This window comes from Trachinotus anak, unplaced genomic scaffold (assembly GCF_046630095.1).
Source record: "Trachinotus anak isolate AG129_WGS33_773 ecotype Australia unplaced genomic scaffold, CSIRO_AGI_Tana_v1 ptg000019l, whole genome shotgun sequence".
Classification (NCBI taxonomy): Eukaryota; Metazoa; Chordata; class Actinopteri; order Carangiformes; family Carangidae; genus Trachinotus; species Trachinotus anak.
In genome coordinates, this window is record NW_027273870.1 from 1,705,361 (window position 1) to 1,726,245 (window position 20,885).

A 20,885-nucleotide genomic window follows, 5' to 3' on the forward strand; every position below is an offset into this window, starting at 1 on the left:
GTTGTGACTAAGCACAAACACATTTAGGAACAAACATCTGTAGATTTTTTTTGTTTCTTCTGCATAATCTGTGTATATAAAGAAAAATAAATCGAATGTAGCTGCAGGTCCAGTAACTGAAGAAGAACTTAAAAGTTTAAAAGCAACAGCTTTTCATACAGATGAGCTCAGAGTTTTTGTGTTAATCACCAGCATGATTGTGTTACAGTGGCCTTTGTCAGGATTGCCAGGAAAGCTGGTTTATTTCTTTTACTTAAGCACTCACACTTGACACATGCACATACTGTAAGCACACACTCACACTTTCACACAGTCAAATACGCACATGCTGTGCTGATCCGTGAGCTGGTCAAATGTCTGTTGTATTAATCTGTGTGAGAGAGATGCTCCCCAAAGTCTTTAATATTCCTTGAATGAATGAAGGACCTGAAGTTGCCACCGTCACCAAAGTGTCAGGTTGTTGTTTTTGATGCATTGTTCTCCTTCCTCCTTCAACCACGTCCTTATTTAATCCTATTAACAGTTACACACATGATGTGAATATGCCACATGCACTAAGGCAGCCTTTACCACTCATGTTGTTGTTAAGTTAATGTTAAAAAATGTTGATAGAGAGGTAGAACATCTGAACCATTTATATATTTCCACTATAACTATAGTTTGTTTATCTGCTGTTCTCCTTCAGTGGCTTAGCTCAGCTTAGCTTAGCTCACTTACTGGAGGGGAGTTTCTCCTGTGGGGATTATTAGAGCAGACCTGACTACCGTGTCTGGAGAGGTCTAGAGGGCCACAGGAAACACCTCATGTGTTTACTGTGCAACTGACTGAGCTCAAGCTGACAACACGTTATGACACCACTTTACTGGAGCTGAGTCATTCCTGTGAAAGAGGGAACTTCGCATTAACTGCTCATCAAACGGTTTTGGTTTTAGGTCATAACAGAACATTAGGATGGAAGAGTCAGTGATTGGCACCTGTAGCATCTCAAACTTCAGCAGAGAATTAAAGAAAATATATATCACACGGTATCATTAGCACATTAAATGAGAGCTACATGTGGCTTTGATCATATATACGCATTAAGACAATATCTTAAGATGAACAAGAAAAGACTGCACTTTTGCGAATTGAGTTATTTGTTATTTGATTAAAAAAAAAAATCAACCATAGTTTTGATCAAACAAATGGAAACTTATTCATATGTATGTTAACTGGAAACACTCTTGCCCTCAATTTTTTTTCCATTTTAAAATCTTTGCTGGATTAGAGAGGCAGAGCAGGAACTTGCTGATTATCAGGCTAAAAGATAAAGAGGTGAGAAACGCCACATGGGCTAAGTTCATTTGTCACTTTGGATGTTCACACCTACAGGATATGTTTTATTTGGACACTGTTGCCATAGTTAATCCACTCTGTGATGTCCTGTCGGACGGGCTGATGGAAAGTTGAAGCAATCCTCTTGGTATACAAGATTAAGTGTGTGTGTGTGTGTGTGTGTGTGTGTGTGTGTGTGTGTGTGTGTGTGTGTGTGTGTGTGTGTGTGTGCGTCTGTTGGCTTGTGGACATGTACGTGTGTAGTTGCTGAGTCAGCTACAGCTAATTACTATCTTAGGTGATGTCTGTACATGTTTTTAAAACACTCGGATGAGTCGATGTTGTTTCCCTTTGTGACTCACTATAAGTTCCGTTTTTATGACATACTCTTCATACAGGTAGAACACAGGAGGATCCACTGTTGTTTAAGACATAGAAATATTTATTAGCTGTCATTTCTCTAAGCACCATATGCTTGAAACTGCAACAATGCCTTTTTTTTTTTTTTTGGAGTAACTCCTCTCTCAAAGAGGTATAATATTGTCTCAGTGGCTAAACCTGTTGATTACTCTGCATGTGAAAAGAACACAGTCTGGATTACCTACTTCTTACTGGCATGAGTGTTTTCTTCATTGTGTCTGTAAAGCCCAATTTCCCCTTTAAGAGATTAGTCTAATGCCATTGTGCAGGTTAGTAAAGGCCACTGCTGCGGTACTTAGTGGATGGGATTACATTTTTTCTTTTAAACAAAGACAATTGTTGCAAAGATTAGACTTGTCTGATGGGGCTTGTAGTCTGCACAGCTTTAGGAAAAGTTTCATCCTGGCACCTTTCAGTTCATATAATGGACAGTTTTAATGGATGAGTAAAAACATTTTAGCAGATGTTTGATATTGCATCACCTAAAGCTTTTTAGACAAGGAATTTATGTGTATATATAAAATAATTGATGAAAAATGTGATTGTTTTCTGTGTTCTGAACATATGTCTCTATGCCATCCAGACATCTGTCGTCTTCTTTATAAGTTGACCTTAATTGCTTATATCTGATATTTGCGTGGTGTGACATGAGGTGGCTCTCAGTATGACGTACCTTGACGTGCGAGCCAGAAATCCCATTGCCCAGCTCTGCTCAGCCCCGAGCTGCTCGCAGGTCTTCACACAGCAGGAATAACCAGAGGAAACACATGCAAGGCACAGCACAGGGCAGTCAAGCCACTTAAACAGGCGTCTTAAGTAGATTATCCTTTAACTGTTGAGTTAAGGAGACCCTGTGGCTTGAGCATAAATGACTTTAATAATAATAATAATTCACGCAATTCGACCAGATCTAAAGAACTGTAAAAGTACAGCAGCTCAGGTTTACAGGTGACAGAGACAGACAGGGGTTAAAGTCAGTATCACTGGCTCTTAGATCTCAGTATTTGATTAAATATTATTCAATGAAATTAATTAATTGTCTCTTGATTGAGGTCAGGTCAGAGACTTTGTTCCAGTTGACATTTGGCATTAATCAAGTCCTCAGTACACACACGTGAATGCGACAGGTTTTTAATGCAAAGGAGGAAGTGGAACACATTTAAATGTGCACACAGTCCTGAGACTTTCCATGCTGAACATTCAGTGTTGTTTCTGAAGATCAGATTCTTATGATTACACTTTAATGATGGTGGTCACCTGGGATTTACACCTCCAGTGTAAATGGAGATTATACACGTGTCACTTCCCGGTGGAATTTGGGATGAGGACAGTCAGTCTGTCTGGGAATGCAGTAGTTGGGAACATGTGAGCTGACAAGAGGCTGAACTGGTGTTAGCTGAGGTTTACCTGGTTTTCTGTTCTCTCCAACGTCAGGAATAAACTTCACTGAAGTAAAAGTAGCAGCGCTGTAAAGGAAAACTAAACATCCTGAACTAACATCACGATTCATTAATGTCCCACAGTAAATCGTGACCAATGGGCTAAGTTAGGAGAGACGTCCAATCACTGCCCCTTCCTTCTGTTTTAATATTTTCCATCTCAGCCATGTTGAGTGACAGTAAGCGTGTTAGGAACGTGTCGGCCTGCGTGTGTGGGGTGAGTGGGTGGAGTGCTGTGCCATGCTCTCTGCTGTTTGTGGGAGTTTAATGTTTTCACAGATTAGCCATCTGCCTGTGACCAGGCCAAGCCTCCAAACTCAGCCCTGACGTCACTCTAATCAGCTCACCTTTACTGCCTGACCCAGGGCTCGAACTGAAGTTCCACCCCAGAACTAGATCTAAATTTAAAAGAGACTGTGTGCAATAAAGTCTTCATCTGTCAGCACGAGCATCATCTTCATCAGGTTTCATAAAAAACAGCATAGCCATTGAGACAGCGTGGCCCAAAATGTCCCCAAATCTGTGATCGTTGCGATTCTTCTGCTTCACTATCAACAGTTTCTTTCTTCATCCAACATGCATTAATTAACAGTTAGTACAGTTTCCCAGGTCAGGATTAAGTCTCTTAGTGATGGTCCCCAAGAGTCAGTTTAAATAATTGTTACCTAAAATAATCGTCTGAACCTGTTGCCAAGATTTGGTAATCGGGTTAAATCTCTCTGTGTGTCTTAATTACACATGAGTCCACCTACCTCGCCTGGTAATCACACTGAATTTGCCACTTTCACTTCACTTCACTGAATAGTGGAGATGTGTGGAACCAGGCTACAACCTGGTTTGAAACCTTGTGAATCTCTCCTGTAAAACATCACTTACACTCACAGGTACAACTAAACGTAATCATGCTTCACTGCAGGGAAATTTGTACTGGGCCTCAAAAACATAATATAACACAATATTGATAACCTGAGGAACACATAAATAAACTCAAATCCATTTGAACCTATACCCTCCATGGATAGACCTTCATTATCTACCAGACAGCAGGAGAAGGCGTTGAGTGTTCAGAATACGAATTCTTTTATCTGAGGTGAATATGAATGAACAACAACTGACAACTAACACAAAGGTCACACCAAAGCCCTGCGTCACCGGGAAGCAGGATGTCTGCATTTTATCTCCGGTACATCAGAGATGTGTGTCAAGCATGTGTCCAGTGCTCAGTCATACATGTAAGTCTTCAGCTTCAGCTTCTTGTGGAGATGAGAACCAGCTGACCTCCCTTTGTTCAATGGGTTTTAAATTGAATGATGTGATAATCTCTAAAACTTGTTTCTCTCTTGCGTCCTCCCTCCAGGTGGGTCCAGCAGGGTCTCAGTTTGGTCTCCTGGCTTGCCTGTTTGTTGAGCTGTTTCAGGGTTGGCAGATGCTGGAGAAGCCATGGAAGGCCTTCTACAAACTGCTGGGCATCGTCCTCTTCCTGTTCCTGTGCGGCCTGCTGCCGTGGATCGACAACATCGCCCACATCTTCGGTTTCCTCAGCGGCTTGTTGCTGTCCTTCGCCTTCCTGCCCTACGTCACCTTTGGGACTTTCGACATGTACCGGAAACGTATCCTCATCGTCGTCTCGATGGTGGCGTACATCGGGCTGTTCTCCTCCCTCATCGTTTGGTTTTATATTTACCCCATCAACTGGCACTGGCTGGAGCATCTCACCTGCCTGCCCTTCACAAGCAAATTCTGTGAAAAGTATGACATAGACCACGACATTAACGATGTGGTGCATTAGTCACGAGGCTCCTGACGATGTCTAAGATGGCTGCAGTGTCTGTGCTACTGATCCACTACTTTTTAGCCAATGACCAGGTCAGCTGTTTGCAGGTCAACTGGGCTTTCTAAGAACATGGCAATCATGTCTTTTATTCGCTCTTCAGAGGACCTGGTCAAAGTCCACGTGAATGGACCTGGATAAGTCTCCTCTCCTCAGCCTGCTGATTTGCTTACTTCTGTAAAACTTTACTCAACCTTTTTAATCCTCTGTCACGTCTGGCGCTACCTAGCTTGTTAATTTGTTAATGGGCTTGAAGATCTTTAGTATCAGAGGACAGAAAAGATGCTCAGGATGTCAAAACTGCAGAAAGCTGGTTGGACCTAAAGGAAGAACTCTACAGAGTGACCGCCCGGTTCCTTCAGTTCATCAGTCTGAAGAAGCCATATGAAAGAAGACACAGGCCTCTCTGGTCTACAATCACTTTTCCCTTTAACTCTATTCAAGCAGCTAAGATGAAGGAAGACTGATGCCACAGTGGGTTGTCAGGTATCTTGTCCCCCAGTGAACACAGCTACATCAGACGCCTCCTACCAGTGATTTGTTGTTTTCAGTAACACAGCGTTTAACACTACAAAGGCTGTCACTCAGTGCTGCTGCCTCTCTATGTTTTAACATGAAACAAAAAGTTTTTTATATCCGTTCTTTTGTACATATGCACTTGGCATGTCAATATTCTAAGTATTAACTGTGCAGCAGGAATAATTAAGGTGAACTATCAGTGGTCAGATAAGGCAAGATTTCTAACAAAAACCACCAGTTGCCTTAAACAGACTTTGCCATTTTCTAAAGGTGCCCTGTTGTACTTTGGCACACAGCTTACGATCAGCTGACTGAATGATGACGACCACTTTTCTGACCCAAACTTACCAAAGCAACTTCACACGCTGCGTATATTTGCATGTTGTTTTTCACAATCACTTAGTTTTGTTCTCACGTTAGCTCTACTGATAATGTCTCTGTTGGATCGGTAACGCAGTGGTGCCTAAAACCTTGTGTAGATTTAGCCTGAAAAAAAATCATGAAAGTAATATTTATTCTAGAGTAATTATCGCAACGAGCATTTTTGTTAGATCAAGTTTTTGTACTGTATTTTTTGACTCCGTGTCAGAATCACAAGATGTCGTTTATGTTTGACCTGAGCCTTAATGTTTGTGAGATGTACTGACAAAAACAATGCAAGATGGTTTTAAACAGTTTTAACTGTTATGTTGCCACAGACATAGGATTTTCCTCACACCTGTCCTCAGACACACATTCAGACTTAACGTGGACATTTTGTTTGTCCAATATGTTTTTTTTGTTTCTGGGTTGTGGTCCACGGCCCACAGGAGGCTGTTGCTGTTCTCGTGGGTCCCTGACAATGTGACACGTATAACAATATGACACCTGAAGTGAAACATTTCTCACGTTCCTGGCTTTAGACGTTATCTGGCTGTAGAGGATTGTGGCGTGTTGACCCCAGCTGTTAGGAAAGCCACGGTCATGACTGCTGTGTGGAGGATTATGTGAGTTACTAAATGAGATTATGTGAGTTAGTCTGAGGGTCCGACTCACTGATCGCCTGGTGTTGTTGAAAATACAAGTTATCAAAATAGGTTTTTGTTGACAATATAAATATTTTAAGCAGTTTTTTTTAAGGTCATCTGTTTCAAGCCTTAGGACTCCAAGCACTGATGCAGTGTGACAATGACATTCACCTCTTCATAGGAAAACCTCTTTTTGTGCCTTTTGACATGTGAGTATGTGAGTGTTTGAACCAAAACAACCCACATTTTCAATCATGACAATACGCAGTTACGCTGCTGTGTCTGCATTGGGACCAAATAATTTCAACCTTTTTCTATTTAATGGAATTAAAAGGGAAAGTTTAAAAAGAATTTCAGGTGGTGGTGAAGGTACTGTTCCGTTTTGCTTCCAATTTATATGTGAAAATCTGTGTGTGCTAAAGCAGTCATGTCCAAATAAATGTCACTCTAGTAATAATGAGGAATGTGTGTCTCTATGTGAGGTTGAATTTCATGTCAGTCACATGTGGAGTTAACTGAACACATTTTTTTTTCTGTCATCAATTTCTCTACATTTTTCTACACCAGTGAGAGTTTTGACCCTAAAAGACTTAAATATCTCCTAATTATATTTTATGAATCTAATATAATGTGTAAATGAAACAAGAATCTGCAAAACCTCACTTCTTGTCACCAACATAAATATGAAGATCAGGCGATATGACTGAAAGCTCTGGATCAACTACTAAATGGCTCTTGTGGTGAGCTGGAGACGGGAGAGAGAAGTCCTTAAAAATGGAAACTGCTTATGAAGACCATGTGATAAGATTTAGCAGCTGCTCCAACGGCTCTTGTGGTGAGATGTGTTTTCTCAACAATTAATGTAATAGCTTCTGTGTTGCTATTAAATTATAAAGAAATCACCTAAAAGCAGACATGCTAGAAAATAAAAAGTTTATTATTTTAATAACAGAACATTATAAAAAAAAAAAAAAAAAAAAAAAAACATTCTTGTCTTGATTCAAGACTCAGGGAGGCAAAGGTGGTGACAGACTACAAGGGAGAAGGTGAGAGGAAACTATCAAGGAGAGATCTTAAACACCTATATCAGGATTACTCAAGATACTGATTGTATGAGGGATTTTATGTGTTTATACAATCCTCAGTTATATTCTGTAAAAGACGTTAAAACACATGACGTACTGATCGAGGTGGACGGGGTCACTTAAATTCTTACAGTGTCTTATACTTTTCAAGTTGATTCATTCACTGGTCTCCTTTTATTTGTTAGACTGGTTAAATAACAAGTATAAAAAGGGCAAAGACGGAAACAAGGCAGCTGCGTTCTGTTGAATATGAGAATAAATGTCCAGCATTTATCATAATATAGAAAATAGTTTCATACAAAAAACACACTGAACTTTGAAATCAGGGCTTATACTCTCTCAGGGCTTTGCTCTAATCATTTGGTTATTCTACACACACGGCTTTTTCTCAGTATTAGACGACGTTTCCAAACAGCTGTTGTTGGCAGCTGGAAGGCAGCTCTCTGTTTCCAGCTCTCTGCAGACCCTCGGTCCGAACATCGCTGCTCTGGTCGCTCAGGAACAACAGAGCCGGTCGGGGTGGGAGTCCCACCACCGCTGATACCCAGGGAGAATCCCCGTGAAGCCCCTCTGTCCTCAACAACCACTGTTTCGACGCATGAAGGCGTGGCCCCTGACCGGGTAGAACATCTCGATGAAAGTGAGGGGCCCCACTGTGATGTCACTGGGTCCGTGCACCTTGAAACCCGACTTCTGGTAGAAGGGCACGAGGAAGTCTTCACACATGAGCACAGCGCGGCGGACGTACGGCAGGCACCGCAGGTACTGCAGGTAGCGCCACATCAGGATGGAGCCTTTGCCCTGCTGGCGGAAGGTCCGGTGGACGGCCAGGACGTGGATGTGGACAGTGGTCCCGTGGGGCTTATGGAGAGTCAGGGCGTCCTGGAAAACAGAAGAAGAAGAAGAAGAGAGGAGCCGTGAGATCAGGGAAACGCTTTATCATGTACAGAAAACTGTCAGTGAGAAGTACACCTGAAACCAGACACGAGTTCACGCTGAGTCCAGATTTCAGTTTGACAGGTTTTACTTTAGTATAAATACAACTATCTACATCTATATCTATATCTATCTATAGCTAGGTAGATATAGATATATAGATAGATATACCGTTACATGTTCCTGCATTCAAACTCATACTGAAATAAAAGTACAGAAGTATCAAAAGTAAAAGTACTCATTCTGCAGCATGTCAAAGTATTTTATACTACAATTATGAATTACCCTCACTGATGAATGAACATATAAACACATTAAGAAGTTCTGTAACACTGAACCTGGTTGAGGTTGAGATCATCTGAACTACTTCATATACTGTTAGATTGTGTACATTAATATATTATTAGTCTATATTAAAACAACATCGTTTATTAACTGATACCAAGTTTTTTTTTTTTAGAAAGCATTAATCTGCAGAGTAACTACCGTGGAGATGTCGCAGCGTAGAAGAGAAGTACTCAAAGTAAAAATACATTGGAACAGTATTTCAGTCTTAAAGAGACATTATTTAACTTATAAAAGTAGAAATAACATCTTCTTCCCCATGTTACAGGATAAAGGTTGAATCCATGACCACCTTTACTCAGTTCAGACTTTTCCTGCTGAGCCTGGTCTGATCACTGGCTAACGGGACCTGATCTCATCAAACTTTTGATAAATATTCCTGTGCAGCAAACATCACTGAGTCAGTTTGTCGACTTCCTGATCTACTGTCTCACAACATTTTAACAGGTGCTGCTCAGCAAAAGTTGAGCAGGTTCGCTTGAAGCTCTGATTCATCACCTCTTGTTGGAAGTCGAGTGTTTGTACTCGACACCAGAATCACATTTGAGCAAACTGAATCACAGCAGGAGCAAAAAACCTGATGTCAACTGCAAAAAAGCTGTGAAATTTCAATCTGACATATTATTAACACTTGAGCCTGTGCAACATGTGATTGTACAGTTTGCCTTAAAACTGGAGCTTATCTGAATCCTCAGAACCATTTCAGTTTTGTTGCAGCTCAAAAAACGCTCCACAGATTCGTACAGGGGCAGGATTTCATTTTCAAGAAGCCTTTTTTGACCTTGCACCAAACTTTTCAGAGCCACTGTTCAGGCAAGTTTACTCTCATCCATCTGTGTGTTTCCAATAAGACTTGGGATCTGTGTGACATTTATCATCACCAGCTCAATTTAAAAAACACATTCTACCCTAAATATGCACTTGGATCTCTTCTGTTAATCTCTTTTGAACCTTGCTTTTGTTTCTTGCCAGCCAGCCTGAGGTAAATCGCTGTCCAGGTGTCCTCCGCTCGGTCTTACCGTGGTAAGCCTCTCCTGGTCCCACAGTGAGCCGATGATGAAAGCCACCAGACGTCCCTCCTCAAACCAGCCAAGAGACAGCTCGGGACACAGGGTGAGGAAGTGACGCACCTCGTCCAGGTGGAGAGGACACTCACCGGACACAGAGATGAAGGCTGTGAGGAGGAGGAGGAGGAGGAGGAGGAGAGTCAGTGAGATCACAACCAGAACCTGAGCAGGATGTTCCCCACACAGACTGAGTCAAACACATGGAGGTGTGATGGTTTTACTGGTTCACAGCCAGTTAAAGGCCCCTGAACTTAGCACCTCTGTAAATGAGAAAGAGTAAAATCTCCAAATTAAAACACCTTCAGGAAATGTAAAGAAACAGTAACTGGGAAATAAAGAACTTTAGTTTCCCCTCTGACTTTTTACCCATGAGCTGAATAAATTACTGATTTCCCACTTTTTTCCCAGTAAAAGAAAGAAAGGGTTCCTGTGCAGGGGCCACCTGTCCTGGCAGGTGAGGTATAACCCACCCAGGCTGAGGACAAGGCTCTGCTCACCCTCCCTCTCGATCTCGAACACGCTGACCGCGTCCTCCGGGCTCAGGGAGCGGAACTCGCTGGCGGGCAGCGTGTGGCGGCGGCCCCGGGGCCCCGGGGAGCGCATGAACGGCACCGGGCTCAGCACGGACATGTCTGGTTCTCTGGAGGAGCTGGCGCCGAGACGTGACTCCCTCACTGCTGGGTCTCTGCTGGAGCCCGGAGGCTGGAGCCCGGAGGCTTTATACCCTCGGTGCGCCGGGGGTGGGGGGGGGGGGGGGGTATAATCCTGAGGCTGGATGACCAACCCCTGCGCTCCCCGTGAGTAGGCTGAACAACAATCAACATATTGAGTCGGGGTCAGGGGTCAGGGGGGCACGGGGGGTGGAGAATGATCCCCGTCATCACACCCGCAGCAGATTTAGATTTTACTGATCCTGAGTTCACGACATGTCACCGGGTTCTTTCCACGAGCGAGTCCGGGTCTCACTCACTCACCTGGACGAACACCTGAGCCGTTCTGATTGGCTCCCTCAGTGACACACTGAGCCCCCGGGTGTTTATCTGGGCCACCTGGAGGGCTCTTCATGTGAGTCCTGAGGGAAACTTTCCTCTGAGTCCACTCCACCAGTCCCACGCTTTATTTTCCAGATCTGTAAGAGGATTACAGGAGCTTGTTTGTCACCTCTTCAGTCTTTAAATGAGCCACACTGAGAATTTCAGTTGTTGACTTCTATAACCAACATGTGCCCCCCCCCCCCCCCCCAGTGTATCACCCAGTTTTTATATTCACTACAAACTGCAGCATTCACTGGATCTTTCATGTGATTTGCATTGAGGAGGCGAGCGACTGGTCCAGAAACACAAACTGACACCAGGAGCAAGTGAACTCATTGTCGCTCCTGGTCACAGGGCCGGAGGTAATCTCCATCTCCAGAGCTTAAAGTGGGCAAAGCTTTTCCTTGTGCACACTTATATATATATATATATATATATAAGTGTAATAAATATAAATAAATGTATATATATATATATACACAGTGTTACTGGAACCTTTTCACAAACATATGCACAGTCTCAGAAAATGTGATACCAGTCAAAGACAATGTAATTTAGTTATTATTAATTAATGTAGTTTCAGGTCTCCCTAGAGTTTAAACACTTTATTCCTCCAAAACCTGCAGCTGATTTTACAGATGTATTGAAAATATCTTCCGATGTTAGGGTTGGGGTCTGCCTGGGCTCAGCCACTCTTGCCCTGAACAGATGAGCCTTTATTTTGAAGGCGTCTTCATGTTAAAGAGCAAATTACAGGTTTCTCCTGAAGAACACTAGAATATTTATCTCAAAGACAGAGACATGTCTTCCCTTCATATCTCCACACGGATAACGAGATATAAAATATACTCTATTCTATAGGAATATCTCATGGGAAGCAAATTTCCTATTTAACTTTCCTCAAGGTAAATTTCAGTCAACATTTCACAGTGTTTTCTTTATCTTTTTATTTATAATAAATATAATCTTTATTTAAAATGTATGATTATTATTATTCTTATTTTTACTTTTCTTATTCTATCTTTCAGCAGTGAGACATATGGTCACATCGTTCAAATGCTGTGCAGCCTGTATATATTCATATTTAGCTAAATGGACCATTTATATTTAATAAACAAACACACTTTTCTTTAAGAAGCTATTTCTGGACTAAACTGTGTAAAAGAAACTGAGGCCGGTAAAAACCTTCTGTGTTCACCTGTGTGAACGTCACCTGCACAGGCTGCGGCTCACACCGCCCCTCGGTGGTGACAGCGGGGACTGCGTGATGACGCGCTCCCTGCGCCGGTCAGTGACGTCAGTGACGTCGTGACGCACGGCGCCGCCGCCGGTGCTGCGGCTCTCCGCGGCGACGTAAACACGTGAGCTCCGCGGCTCGCAGGTTTTCTCTCCACCGTCATCCCCGAGCATCACTCCCCGACAGCAGCAGCGATGGCGGAGCCCGTAGCATCGGATGCGGCGGCGGCGTCCCCGAGCCCGGGCCTCTCCCCCGCGGCCAGCCCGGGCTCGGAGCCTCCGTCCGTGGCGCTCTCTCCCGCGGCGGACGGCTCCCAGCGGCTGCTTTTCTCTCACGACCTGGTCTCCGGGCGGTATCGCGGCTCAGTCCGGTTTGGCCTCGTACGGATGATCCACGGCGAGGAGGACTTTAACTCGGACTCGGACCTCGACGATGGCGGAGGGAGACGCGGCGGCGGCGGCGGCGGAGGAGGAGGAGGACGAGCCCCGTGTGGCTCGGACACGGAGAGCGCTGTGGACACCCCCAGTCGGCCTCTCGGGCGGGGGTTTGTCCGCGTCCAGTGGTACCCTGAGGGAGGCAAGCAGGACATCAGGGAGACAAAGGTACCGCACCGCAGCTAACGGGGGCAGCGCTGACCCTGAGCCCGGCGGGGGCTGCGCTGCTCCCGCTGCCTGCTCCGGGTGTTTGCGGGGATGAGCGGACTTCACCCGGGGCTCAGGTTCATGTAATCCGCCTGCTTTAAACCGCACCAGCTAACTGGCTAGCATCCAAGCGCACATGCTAACTAGCAGTTTAGCTCGTAGCCTCATGTCACTCAGCTGGTGCCGCGGGGCTAATCAGACCCGCTCCCCCCGCCTGCCCCCGGCCAGCAGCCGCTCTGAGCCGGGTCTCCGCGCCTGGCTGCCCGGGGGGGAGCGGCTCTCTGTCCGGCCGCAGGTGCAACCACAGGCGGTGGCAGGTGCCTGTCTGATCAGCTCGCCCCCCGGCTGGGTGTGACTTGGCCCGAAACCAAGCGTTGTCAACGACTTTATTTAGCAGAATAACTTCAGTTTATTTCCACAACATCACTCCTCTGACCCGGTGTGAGCTGGTCAGGATTTCATGTCTGCACATGTGTCACAGCTGGAATCAGCCTCGAGTCAAGTGGCAGATATTTTTCAGGTGTAAATGACAAACACTAACTGCTTCAGTTTAGCTGAGAAGATGAGAAGTTGCTGCTTTTCTCTGTCGTGTCTCATTATGAATAGAATATATTTGGGTTTGTTTGGTCTGATGAAACAGTTGAAATGAGCTGAAGCCATAATCCATATCATGTTCTTTCATAATGTCTTTGTTCCATATTCTGGAGATGATTATTGTCATTATTGATTAATGCTAAAATCTAACAATCTAACCCTGTTCTGTGCAAAACTCAAACATATTCTAATCTAATTATCATAAAACAAATATCACCAAAGTTAAGTCGACGCAGAAACTTCACTTCATTTTGGTCACATCCCGTCGTTGTGCCAGGGCAGGTTTGGCAGCTTTGAGGAACTGTTGGGGTAATAATTAGGAGTGTGTGCATATGTGTAGCACAGAAACAGTGTCAAGGTTTCAGGGTCATCTCTGGGAAAAGGCTCCAGGGTCACACGCCGGAGACACAGTCGTCTGCACGTTGTTGTTTGTGAGTGAAACACTGATTCTGCAGCCGGATGATAAATGTGACTGTAACCTCCGGAGGAATGTGAAACCTGCTGACGGGCAAACTCTCTGGCACTTCTACTGGATTTCTCCTGGGCTTTGTGGAGAGGGGTCGCGGAGTTTAGAGGAGGCCTGGGGAGTTCAGAGATGCAGGATGGGTCCAGAAGGAGCCGGTTTTTTTTCTTTGTCCTCTTGACTCAATGAGTAAAGTTCTGGCCAGAGCATCACTCGACCTTTGTCGCAACAAAGGCTCTTAAACAATGACACCAGTGTTGACGCACCACGTGTGCCGTTAATGCTGTGTCATTACTAGTTTGTGTCCCTAAAGGATCTAGTGTGTGCTGGCGTGCATGTGTATGGAGTCCACTCTGCGGTATTGTTCATGCAGTTGTGTTGTGGTTGTGTCTGTGTGTGTACGACAATGTGATTTGTCGTTTGCTTATCTGCCTGCACCACATGTCCCGTCTCCGCGGGCCTCGTCTCAGTTGTGTGTATCCTGAGAGCGTGGTGAAGATTCTGATCAATAATTCATCGGTACTTCCTGCAGTGTGCAAAGTTGCACATCTTCAAGATGATATTTCCACAAAAATTAGAGTTGTGTTTGTTATGCAGGCGGCATCGCAGCTAAAATGTTTTCTTCTCAGGAGCGATAAGTGCAGAGAAAACTGATGCTTAAAATCTGCCTCACTTGTCAGGGTTTCTCTTGGGCTTAATAAAACCCGTCTTTAGCATTTTCACAGAAGCAGCAGTCATTTTGTGCAAATTATAAATGATTCAAGATGATTAGTCTAATGCATTCATTTTAATTTTTTTTTTTTTTGCATCATCATATTGCATGAAAATTGAGCCGTTCAAGGTTTAAAATTTCTCCTTTTAGCTTTGACTTCCTGCTTAAAGAAGGAGGTGGCACCGGGAGGATTCATGAACATACATGTTTAACCTTGTTTAACCTGTATTTCATAACAACCCGTTAATGTGAACCTGTTTCAATAGAAACAGAATTAGAGAAGCAGGTTTAAAGATGAAGCGTAATGCTGCCCTGATCGCTGCCACAGTCCACTCGCAGTATTTCTGGACGAGTGTGAACAAATGTCGCTGATGGTCAAGTTTATCTGCATCTTTCAGACTCCACAAAAACTTTTATATCAGTTCACCGCGATGACAACACAGGACACACCCCCTCTGGAGATGTCTGTGTAAGGAAGCCCGGGTTAATGATATGATGTTTATGATATTTATTGTAACGTAAAACCCCATGACACTCTTCACTAAAGGAAAAATGTAGAAGCAACTTCCTGTTTAAACAACTGAAATGAAGCCTTGGCAAAATGAGAGAATAATTATTGGTTATTTTTGAGTTTCCAAAAAAAAAAAACCAACAAAGGTTACAGAAAATAAGATGCTGATCAAAAAGTGCACAGTAGAGATATTGTGATATTAAGTTATATGTACTATGACACATTTATTCATGTCCCCCACTGTTATTACAACGTCAGTGGAAAGATGTGAACAGATGTGAACAGATGCAAGTTCAGTCTTGTTGGTGCCAAATGAATAACTGGTGCATTTGTGTTTGGTTGGATGATATTTAGAGAGATATATATATATATATATATACATATATGGCTTTAATATTTAATATCTTTGAGTGTTAGACCATTGTAGGTGGTCTTTTAAATGAATGGACGGGACCGCTTTATGGTAATAGTGTATTGTATATGATTTTTTTTTTTGTGCATCAGTTTTTTAATCCATAAATTATTTCTTAATTGATTTCTAAAAAGAATATTCCAGCGTCCGTCGTTCAGACAGTGTAAAGTTTAAAATACTGTGATAGAGGATCTGGTCTTCATCACTCTCTCTACCATCTGTGAAAGTTCAACGTATTTTAGCTTCTTTATTTCCCCTTCATGAACATACAGACACAGATGTCAAACAATAACACACACAAGCGCACAACACACAATGTCAGTTTGAGAGCAAAGTACTGTACTGTCAGTGCAGTCGCTGTTTGTAGGGAATTAACTCCAGAACTGCTTCCACAATCAGATTTGCACAAGTTAACCACTTTTGATTGAACCTAATCTAGTGGCTCCAGCTGTTTCTGAGGGAACCAGTAAATCTTTGTCACCGACTCTCAGAAGTTACACCAGCAGCCTCGATATCTGCAGCTCACTGCTTCACTGTGAGGCGGCGCATTTTTTCACCCTTCAGATGTTGATGAGAGGGAGAGATGGGGCTTAGATCTGCGTCTCAGCGCAGGTATGAACACGGACACATCAGCTGCTGTCAGCTGAACTGGTGGTTGGGTAGTGAGTCAGTCAGGAACATGGCTGCCTACAGGGCCTGACGAGGAGAGTGCTCTGGTGTTTTTTTGCATAACTGTCACCATAAGTGAAACTATTGTGTTGCAGAAGTACAGGAGGCCAGGTGCTCAGTGCATCTGAACCGTCTGTGTGTTTTTACAGTAGTAATAGATACGTGATCCTGGAAGGACGAAGAGAAGGACGCTTGCCTCTGCGTCGTCATTGATTGTGGAACGAGATGATTATTTTCCTCACTGACCTTAACTACTGACAGTAAGTGCAGATTACTGGAGGGGCTAATGCTGTTCTTGCTTCCACACTGACCCTGCAGTGTATTTTATTTGACAGTGTGATTTCAGTCAGGTTGGTACACCTGGTTCCCTCCAGGGATCATGTGGAGAAACGGCTAAAAGTTAAGAGCAGACTCAACATTAGATGAGTAGAAGTGCACTGCAATACTTCTGCTGGATTTCTCTTTCCCAACCTGCAGTTTGAAGTTCATTTTTATCTTCATTTATGATTTTTTTTTTAAATTTTTTTGGTTAGGTGGTGATTTTTCCAAACAATATAATTCTAAAACTTTTGCAGTTTAAAAAAACACATTTTTTTGCACCCCTGTGTGCAATAAAAACCAGAACTGTGACTTGAACAATATGTGTTGCGTCACCGTCTGCCCGCCTCGGTCTCCAGTCAGCATCACTAAACACAGAGTGCCCTGTTGCTGCAGCACAACCTTGAAATTTCCAGGCACAGAAGTGCTCTGCAGCAGGTAGCCAGCACTGGGACGCACCAAGGGAGCAGCGGTGCAGTGGGTGCCTGAGTTCTCCGGCTTTATCAGTCATACTGGGGGGGGGGTCTCGGCAACATGCTGCCGAGGCCTCGTATGCACAGTATGATGATGCATCAATTTTTGCCTGCTGAGCTGTTAAGGTGGATGTCGGGGCAGAGGGGTGGAGGTGAGCTGTGACGCCCTGGGAGCAGCTCTGTGACGGTTGGGGTGGAGCAGGTGGAGGAGGAGGAGGAGGAGGAGGAGGAGGAGGAGGAGGAGGAGCAGGCTGGTGTGGTCATAATGATGACAGGGAGGGTGCAGCAGGACTGGCTGTCCTGCAGAGAGAGAGACAGGCTGAAGAGGAAGAAGTAGTGAGGAAGAGGAGCAAACAGCTGTAAAGATGGTGAAAACAAGTTCTGACTACCAATGAGAAATGTGACCTGGATGTCAGAACCAATCAGAGAAAGTAAAATAGCACGAAACAACAATCTGACTGCAAAGGAGGTGATGAGACGGGCAGACAGTTTGGCTCCAGATGGTTGTTATGGTAATGTGTAGGCCTGAAATGGTTGGGTCCCACCTTCTGCTCTCTAATCCGTTTCAAATTCCCAGCCTCTTGTTGTTGTGCTGTCGTAGGATGAAATCATGGTGTTGCTGCCCTGCCCTGTTACACAGCGCTCAGTCCTGAGTACTGACACCATCACATCATCTGATTTGATTTGTGTTTAATAAATTCCACTTGGCCGCCTGCAGATTCTTGACCCCATTATCAGTTTGGAAAAAAACAAAAACAAGACCAGGTATTTGCATTCTGCCTCCTGTCAGCTGGTTTCAGCCCTTCATCTGTTTGCTCCTCCTCCTCCTCCTCATCACAGATCCAGTGTTTTAATAATACAGCTGCTTTTCCTGTAAAGTTTTTCTCATATGCAAGTTTTTCTGTTTCTGTCGTCAGCTCATTAACTTCCAAGCCTTTTCCTAAAAATCCTGATTTTTATAACTGTGACGTCGTCTGACAAAATCACCAGACACACGAGTTAAAGACAGAGACTGTGGAGAGGAAGTCACTCACTTCTCTTTATGGTCCGTTCTCCTCTTTCTGTTCACACTCCAGTTCACGGACAGTTGATTTTTGTTAGTTGCACAAGTATTTGTTTAAATAAAGCTCATTGATGCTTTATGAGCTGAGCAGGAGACTCCTCCTGGGGATTCACTGTTTTTTATCGTTGCCTTTTATTGTGGTGATGGAACTTCTATTTTGGTTTTAGAGACACCACCTCAGGTTTTAAAAGAACTCATAGTGAGGGAAGATTTCTGTGCAGCTCAGAGCAGAGAGGAGCAGCAGGAGGTTTATATGCATTGTTATGACTCCCCCACCCTCTTGTCCTGTAACCTTAGCATGGAAAGGCATGATGTCATACATTACCCATCAATCTCTTTGGCACTTTTATTTATACTAGATGAAAATGTGTGTGTGAAGTCAAACAGTTCTGCATGTATTGCGTCTGCACTGCGACTTGTTTGTAAAGGTCACTTTAAAGCCCCTCATTGATAATATATGGGAAACCGTAAATTAAATAAGAGAGAGAGAGAGAGAGAGAGCGAGCGAGCACTGCAGGTGCTGGGTGCTCTGACAGCAGGGTGACTCCCATCTATCAGCCTGGTCCTGCCCCCGACACTCATCCATCCAACTGCAGATGTCTGGTCACACCCTCACTGACCTGCAGGACACAAACAATGAATTTCATTCACCTCACAGGTTTCTCTCAGCATCCTCTGCTGCCCAGCATCTTCACATTATGAGCACAGAAATGGTTTTCAATCCTTTCCAGCTCTTGGCTCTGCAAAAGCATTTTAGCTGCAACATTACTAAGCACTTGGAAAGAGATCATCTCACTGCTGAACTGCTTTTAAGACACGAGGCCAAAATTAGTTTTTGTAGAATGACTGATTCTGGAGGCCTGGAGTTTGACCCGGAGAATTTCACTTTCAGGAATAAGCTGATCTACCCTCCGCAGCTGCTGTCATGTATTTTCACCCTGGTTGGCTTATTAAATGAATTTGTGTGTGGTTTGCAGTGTGCAGTGGCTGCAGCAGTTCCCCACTGAGCAGACTGGAGTGATCGCAGTAGTGATTTCTGTTTATTTAGTGTACACGAGCTAATTAACTCGGTCCCTAAACCATTTATTCTGTCAGCTTCAATCTGCACTTTTATTTTTCAAAGAATGGTCCTGAGCTTGTGTTTACCTGCCGCTGTGCACGTGGATTAGACGAGATGATACAGTGAGGTGCGTTTGTGGGATTACGGCTCTTGAAGCTGATGTGGTGCCTGACGGTGTCCGTTGGATATTTCAAGCTGCACGTTCTGCTCCAGCTCTGCAGCGTTTACAGCCTCAGATGACGGCGTGATTGTTGATTCGCATCCTTCAGTGTGTTCGCTCACAAACTGTCCGCAGGTGCTCAAGGTGGGCCGGCAGACGCTGGTGTGATCTGGGACATCAGGCCGCTGCCAAGGACCGCCCATCGGTGCTTTGGTGCGCCAGAGCCTTAGTTATGGTTGTGAACAGGTGCCAGGCAGGCCCACGAAAACACACACACACACACACACACACACACCCTCTATAGGCACAGGTTTTGTCACCAGCCATTGAGTTACTACACGATTCCTCTAAAAACAAGAATTTCTGTTGTTTTGTTTTTTTTATCTTGATGAAAATCTTCACACCTTGGTTTCTAACTCCTGCTGTATAACAGAACCTTTCATTTTTCCAGAAGCTCAGGGAAACTAAAAGTGACTGAGAGACATTAACCTGCATTTTGACTGAGACATTTAGGTCTAATTTTAGTTTGTGCTCCGCAGCTCTGCTTCACCTGTGGTCAGACTCTGCACGGCTGCACAACATTCACTCAAACTGCAAACTGTATTTAAATAATGATGCAAATCGTGTTTGTCATTGACCTGAAGTCCTGTTATTTAGCTGCTGTCTAGATCAAATTGTGTGAGGAAACTTTGCTGATTGTATCTTATTGATAACAGCACTTCATTAATGTCCTGGTTGCTTTATCTTTGAGTTACATTTGATGTGTGAAATCAAACAGCTTCATCTTTTGCATATTGATTTACACTTTTTTTTGCCTCTGCTCCTCTGTCAGAGAACAAACTGTAGCTGCTAAATATGTTGCACCTTTGTCGTCGTGTTCCTCGTTGTCGTCTACGTCAGTTTCCTCGCAGACAGGTGAGATTGGGCCTGTGTGACTAAGGGTGTCACCTGTGAGGAGGTGCTGAGCCTGATCAGCAGGTGGAGGAGGAGGTGTAAAAGCAAAAAGAAGAGGGGAGATGAGGAACATTTTTTTAGCCTGTTAGCCCCCCCCACCTCCCCTTGTGTCTCGGGGCTTTTATAGTGAAACTAACTTGTTGTCCAAGTTGTGAACCAGCTGTGCTCTCTGTGCACTTGTCACCTCATTGATCCTCTTTTCCCGTTATCCTCCTTCCCATCCAGTCCAATCTTTCACATTACTCTAACTTTCCCCTCCCTCCATCCATTTTTCTCGGGATGTTCATGTTATTCTGCTTCTAAAAACCTCGTCCTCCACATGTGGTGAAAGTGGCCGCGTCCCAGATCTGCTGGTTTCATGGTTTTGTTATAAGAGACTTTTAAGATCAGTAAATAAAGCTGATTCATACACATCTGTGACAAATCCAACGCTGCCAATACATTCCCACATGAACCGGTTGTAATTACCACAGGATGATGTCAGCCGCTTGTATTTCCTGTAAATCTGATATGATGGCGACACAACACGACGGCCTTTCTCTCCTTCTCCCCCTCCCTGATCCGCTCCTCCCTTAACCTCTGTCCTCCCTTTTTCCCATCCTTTCGCTCCTCCTCCTCCCG

The 20,885-nt window shown here is 44.1% G+C and overlaps 3 protein-coding genes across 7 annotated transcripts in view; 2 read left to right on the forward strand and 1 right to left on the reverse strand.

Annotated features, from left to right (window-relative positions):
- LOC139636505 (inactive rhomboid protein 2-like) overlaps positions 1-6,990 on the forward strand; it is a 30,422-nt gene extending 23,432 nt beyond the window's left edge. For all 3 annotated transcript variants that reach the window (XM_071504636.1, XM_071504637.1, XM_071504635.1), the window contains one exon: positions 4,531-6,990. In XM_071504636.1, the coding sequence (XP_071360737.1) occupies positions 4,531-4,962 (432 nt within the window). In that variant the 3' untranslated portion in view covers positions 4,963-6,990. The remainder of the gene's footprint in view (positions 1-4,530) is intronic.
- A 456-nt stretch (positions 6,991-7,446) lies between these two features.
- On the reverse strand, positions 7,447-11,146 carry aanat1 (arylalkylamine N-acetyltransferase 1). 2 transcript variants are annotated; one of them, XM_071504651.1, is made up of 3 exons: positions 10,434-11,146; positions 9,916-10,070; positions 7,447-8,497 (listed from the first exon to the last, which is right to left on the reverse strand). In XM_071504651.1, exons 1-3 carry the CDS (start codon positions 10,591-10,593, stop codon positions 8,192-8,194), a joined length of 621 nt encoding a protein of 206 aa, XP_071360752.1. In that variant the 5' UTR covers positions 10,594-11,146; the 3' UTR covers positions 7,447-8,191. The 2 variants fall into 2 exon arrangements, with proteins under 2 accessions (XP_071360752.1, XP_071360753.1); XM_071504652.1 differs by having other exon boundaries at positions 10,461-11,137.
- A 937-nt stretch (positions 11,147-12,083) lies between these two features.
- The window catches only part of ube2o (ubiquitin-conjugating enzyme E2O), a 34,836-nt gene continuing 26,034 nt past the window's right edge, over positions 12,084-20,885 (forward strand). The window contains exon 1 of one of the 2 annotated variants that reach the window (XM_071504629.1): positions 12,084-12,836. In XM_071504629.1, the coding sequence (XP_071360730.1) occupies positions 12,429-12,836 (408 nt within the window). In that variant the 5' untranslated portion in view covers positions 12,084-12,428. The remainder of the gene's footprint in view (positions 12,837-20,885) is intronic. The other variant, XM_071504628.1, reaches the window with a different exon arrangement.

What these genes read in the sequence shown, in the direction of transcription:
- aanat1 (XM_071504651.1), bottom strand. Translation starts at nt 10,593, where the DNA reads ATGTCCGTGCTGAGCCCGGTGCCGTTCATGCGCTCCCCGGGGCCCCGG. An exon ending in GAGCCTTGTCCTCAGCCTGG is followed by an intron (nt 10,071 to 10,433) that starts GTGGGTTATACC and finishes TCCTCCTCACAG; the next exon opens with CCTTCATCTCTGTGTCCGGT. An exon ending in ACCAGGAGAGGCTTACCACG is followed by an intron (nt 8,498 to 9,915) that starts GTAAGACCGAGC and finishes TCTGTTTTCCAG; the next exon opens with GACGCCCTGACTCTCCATAA.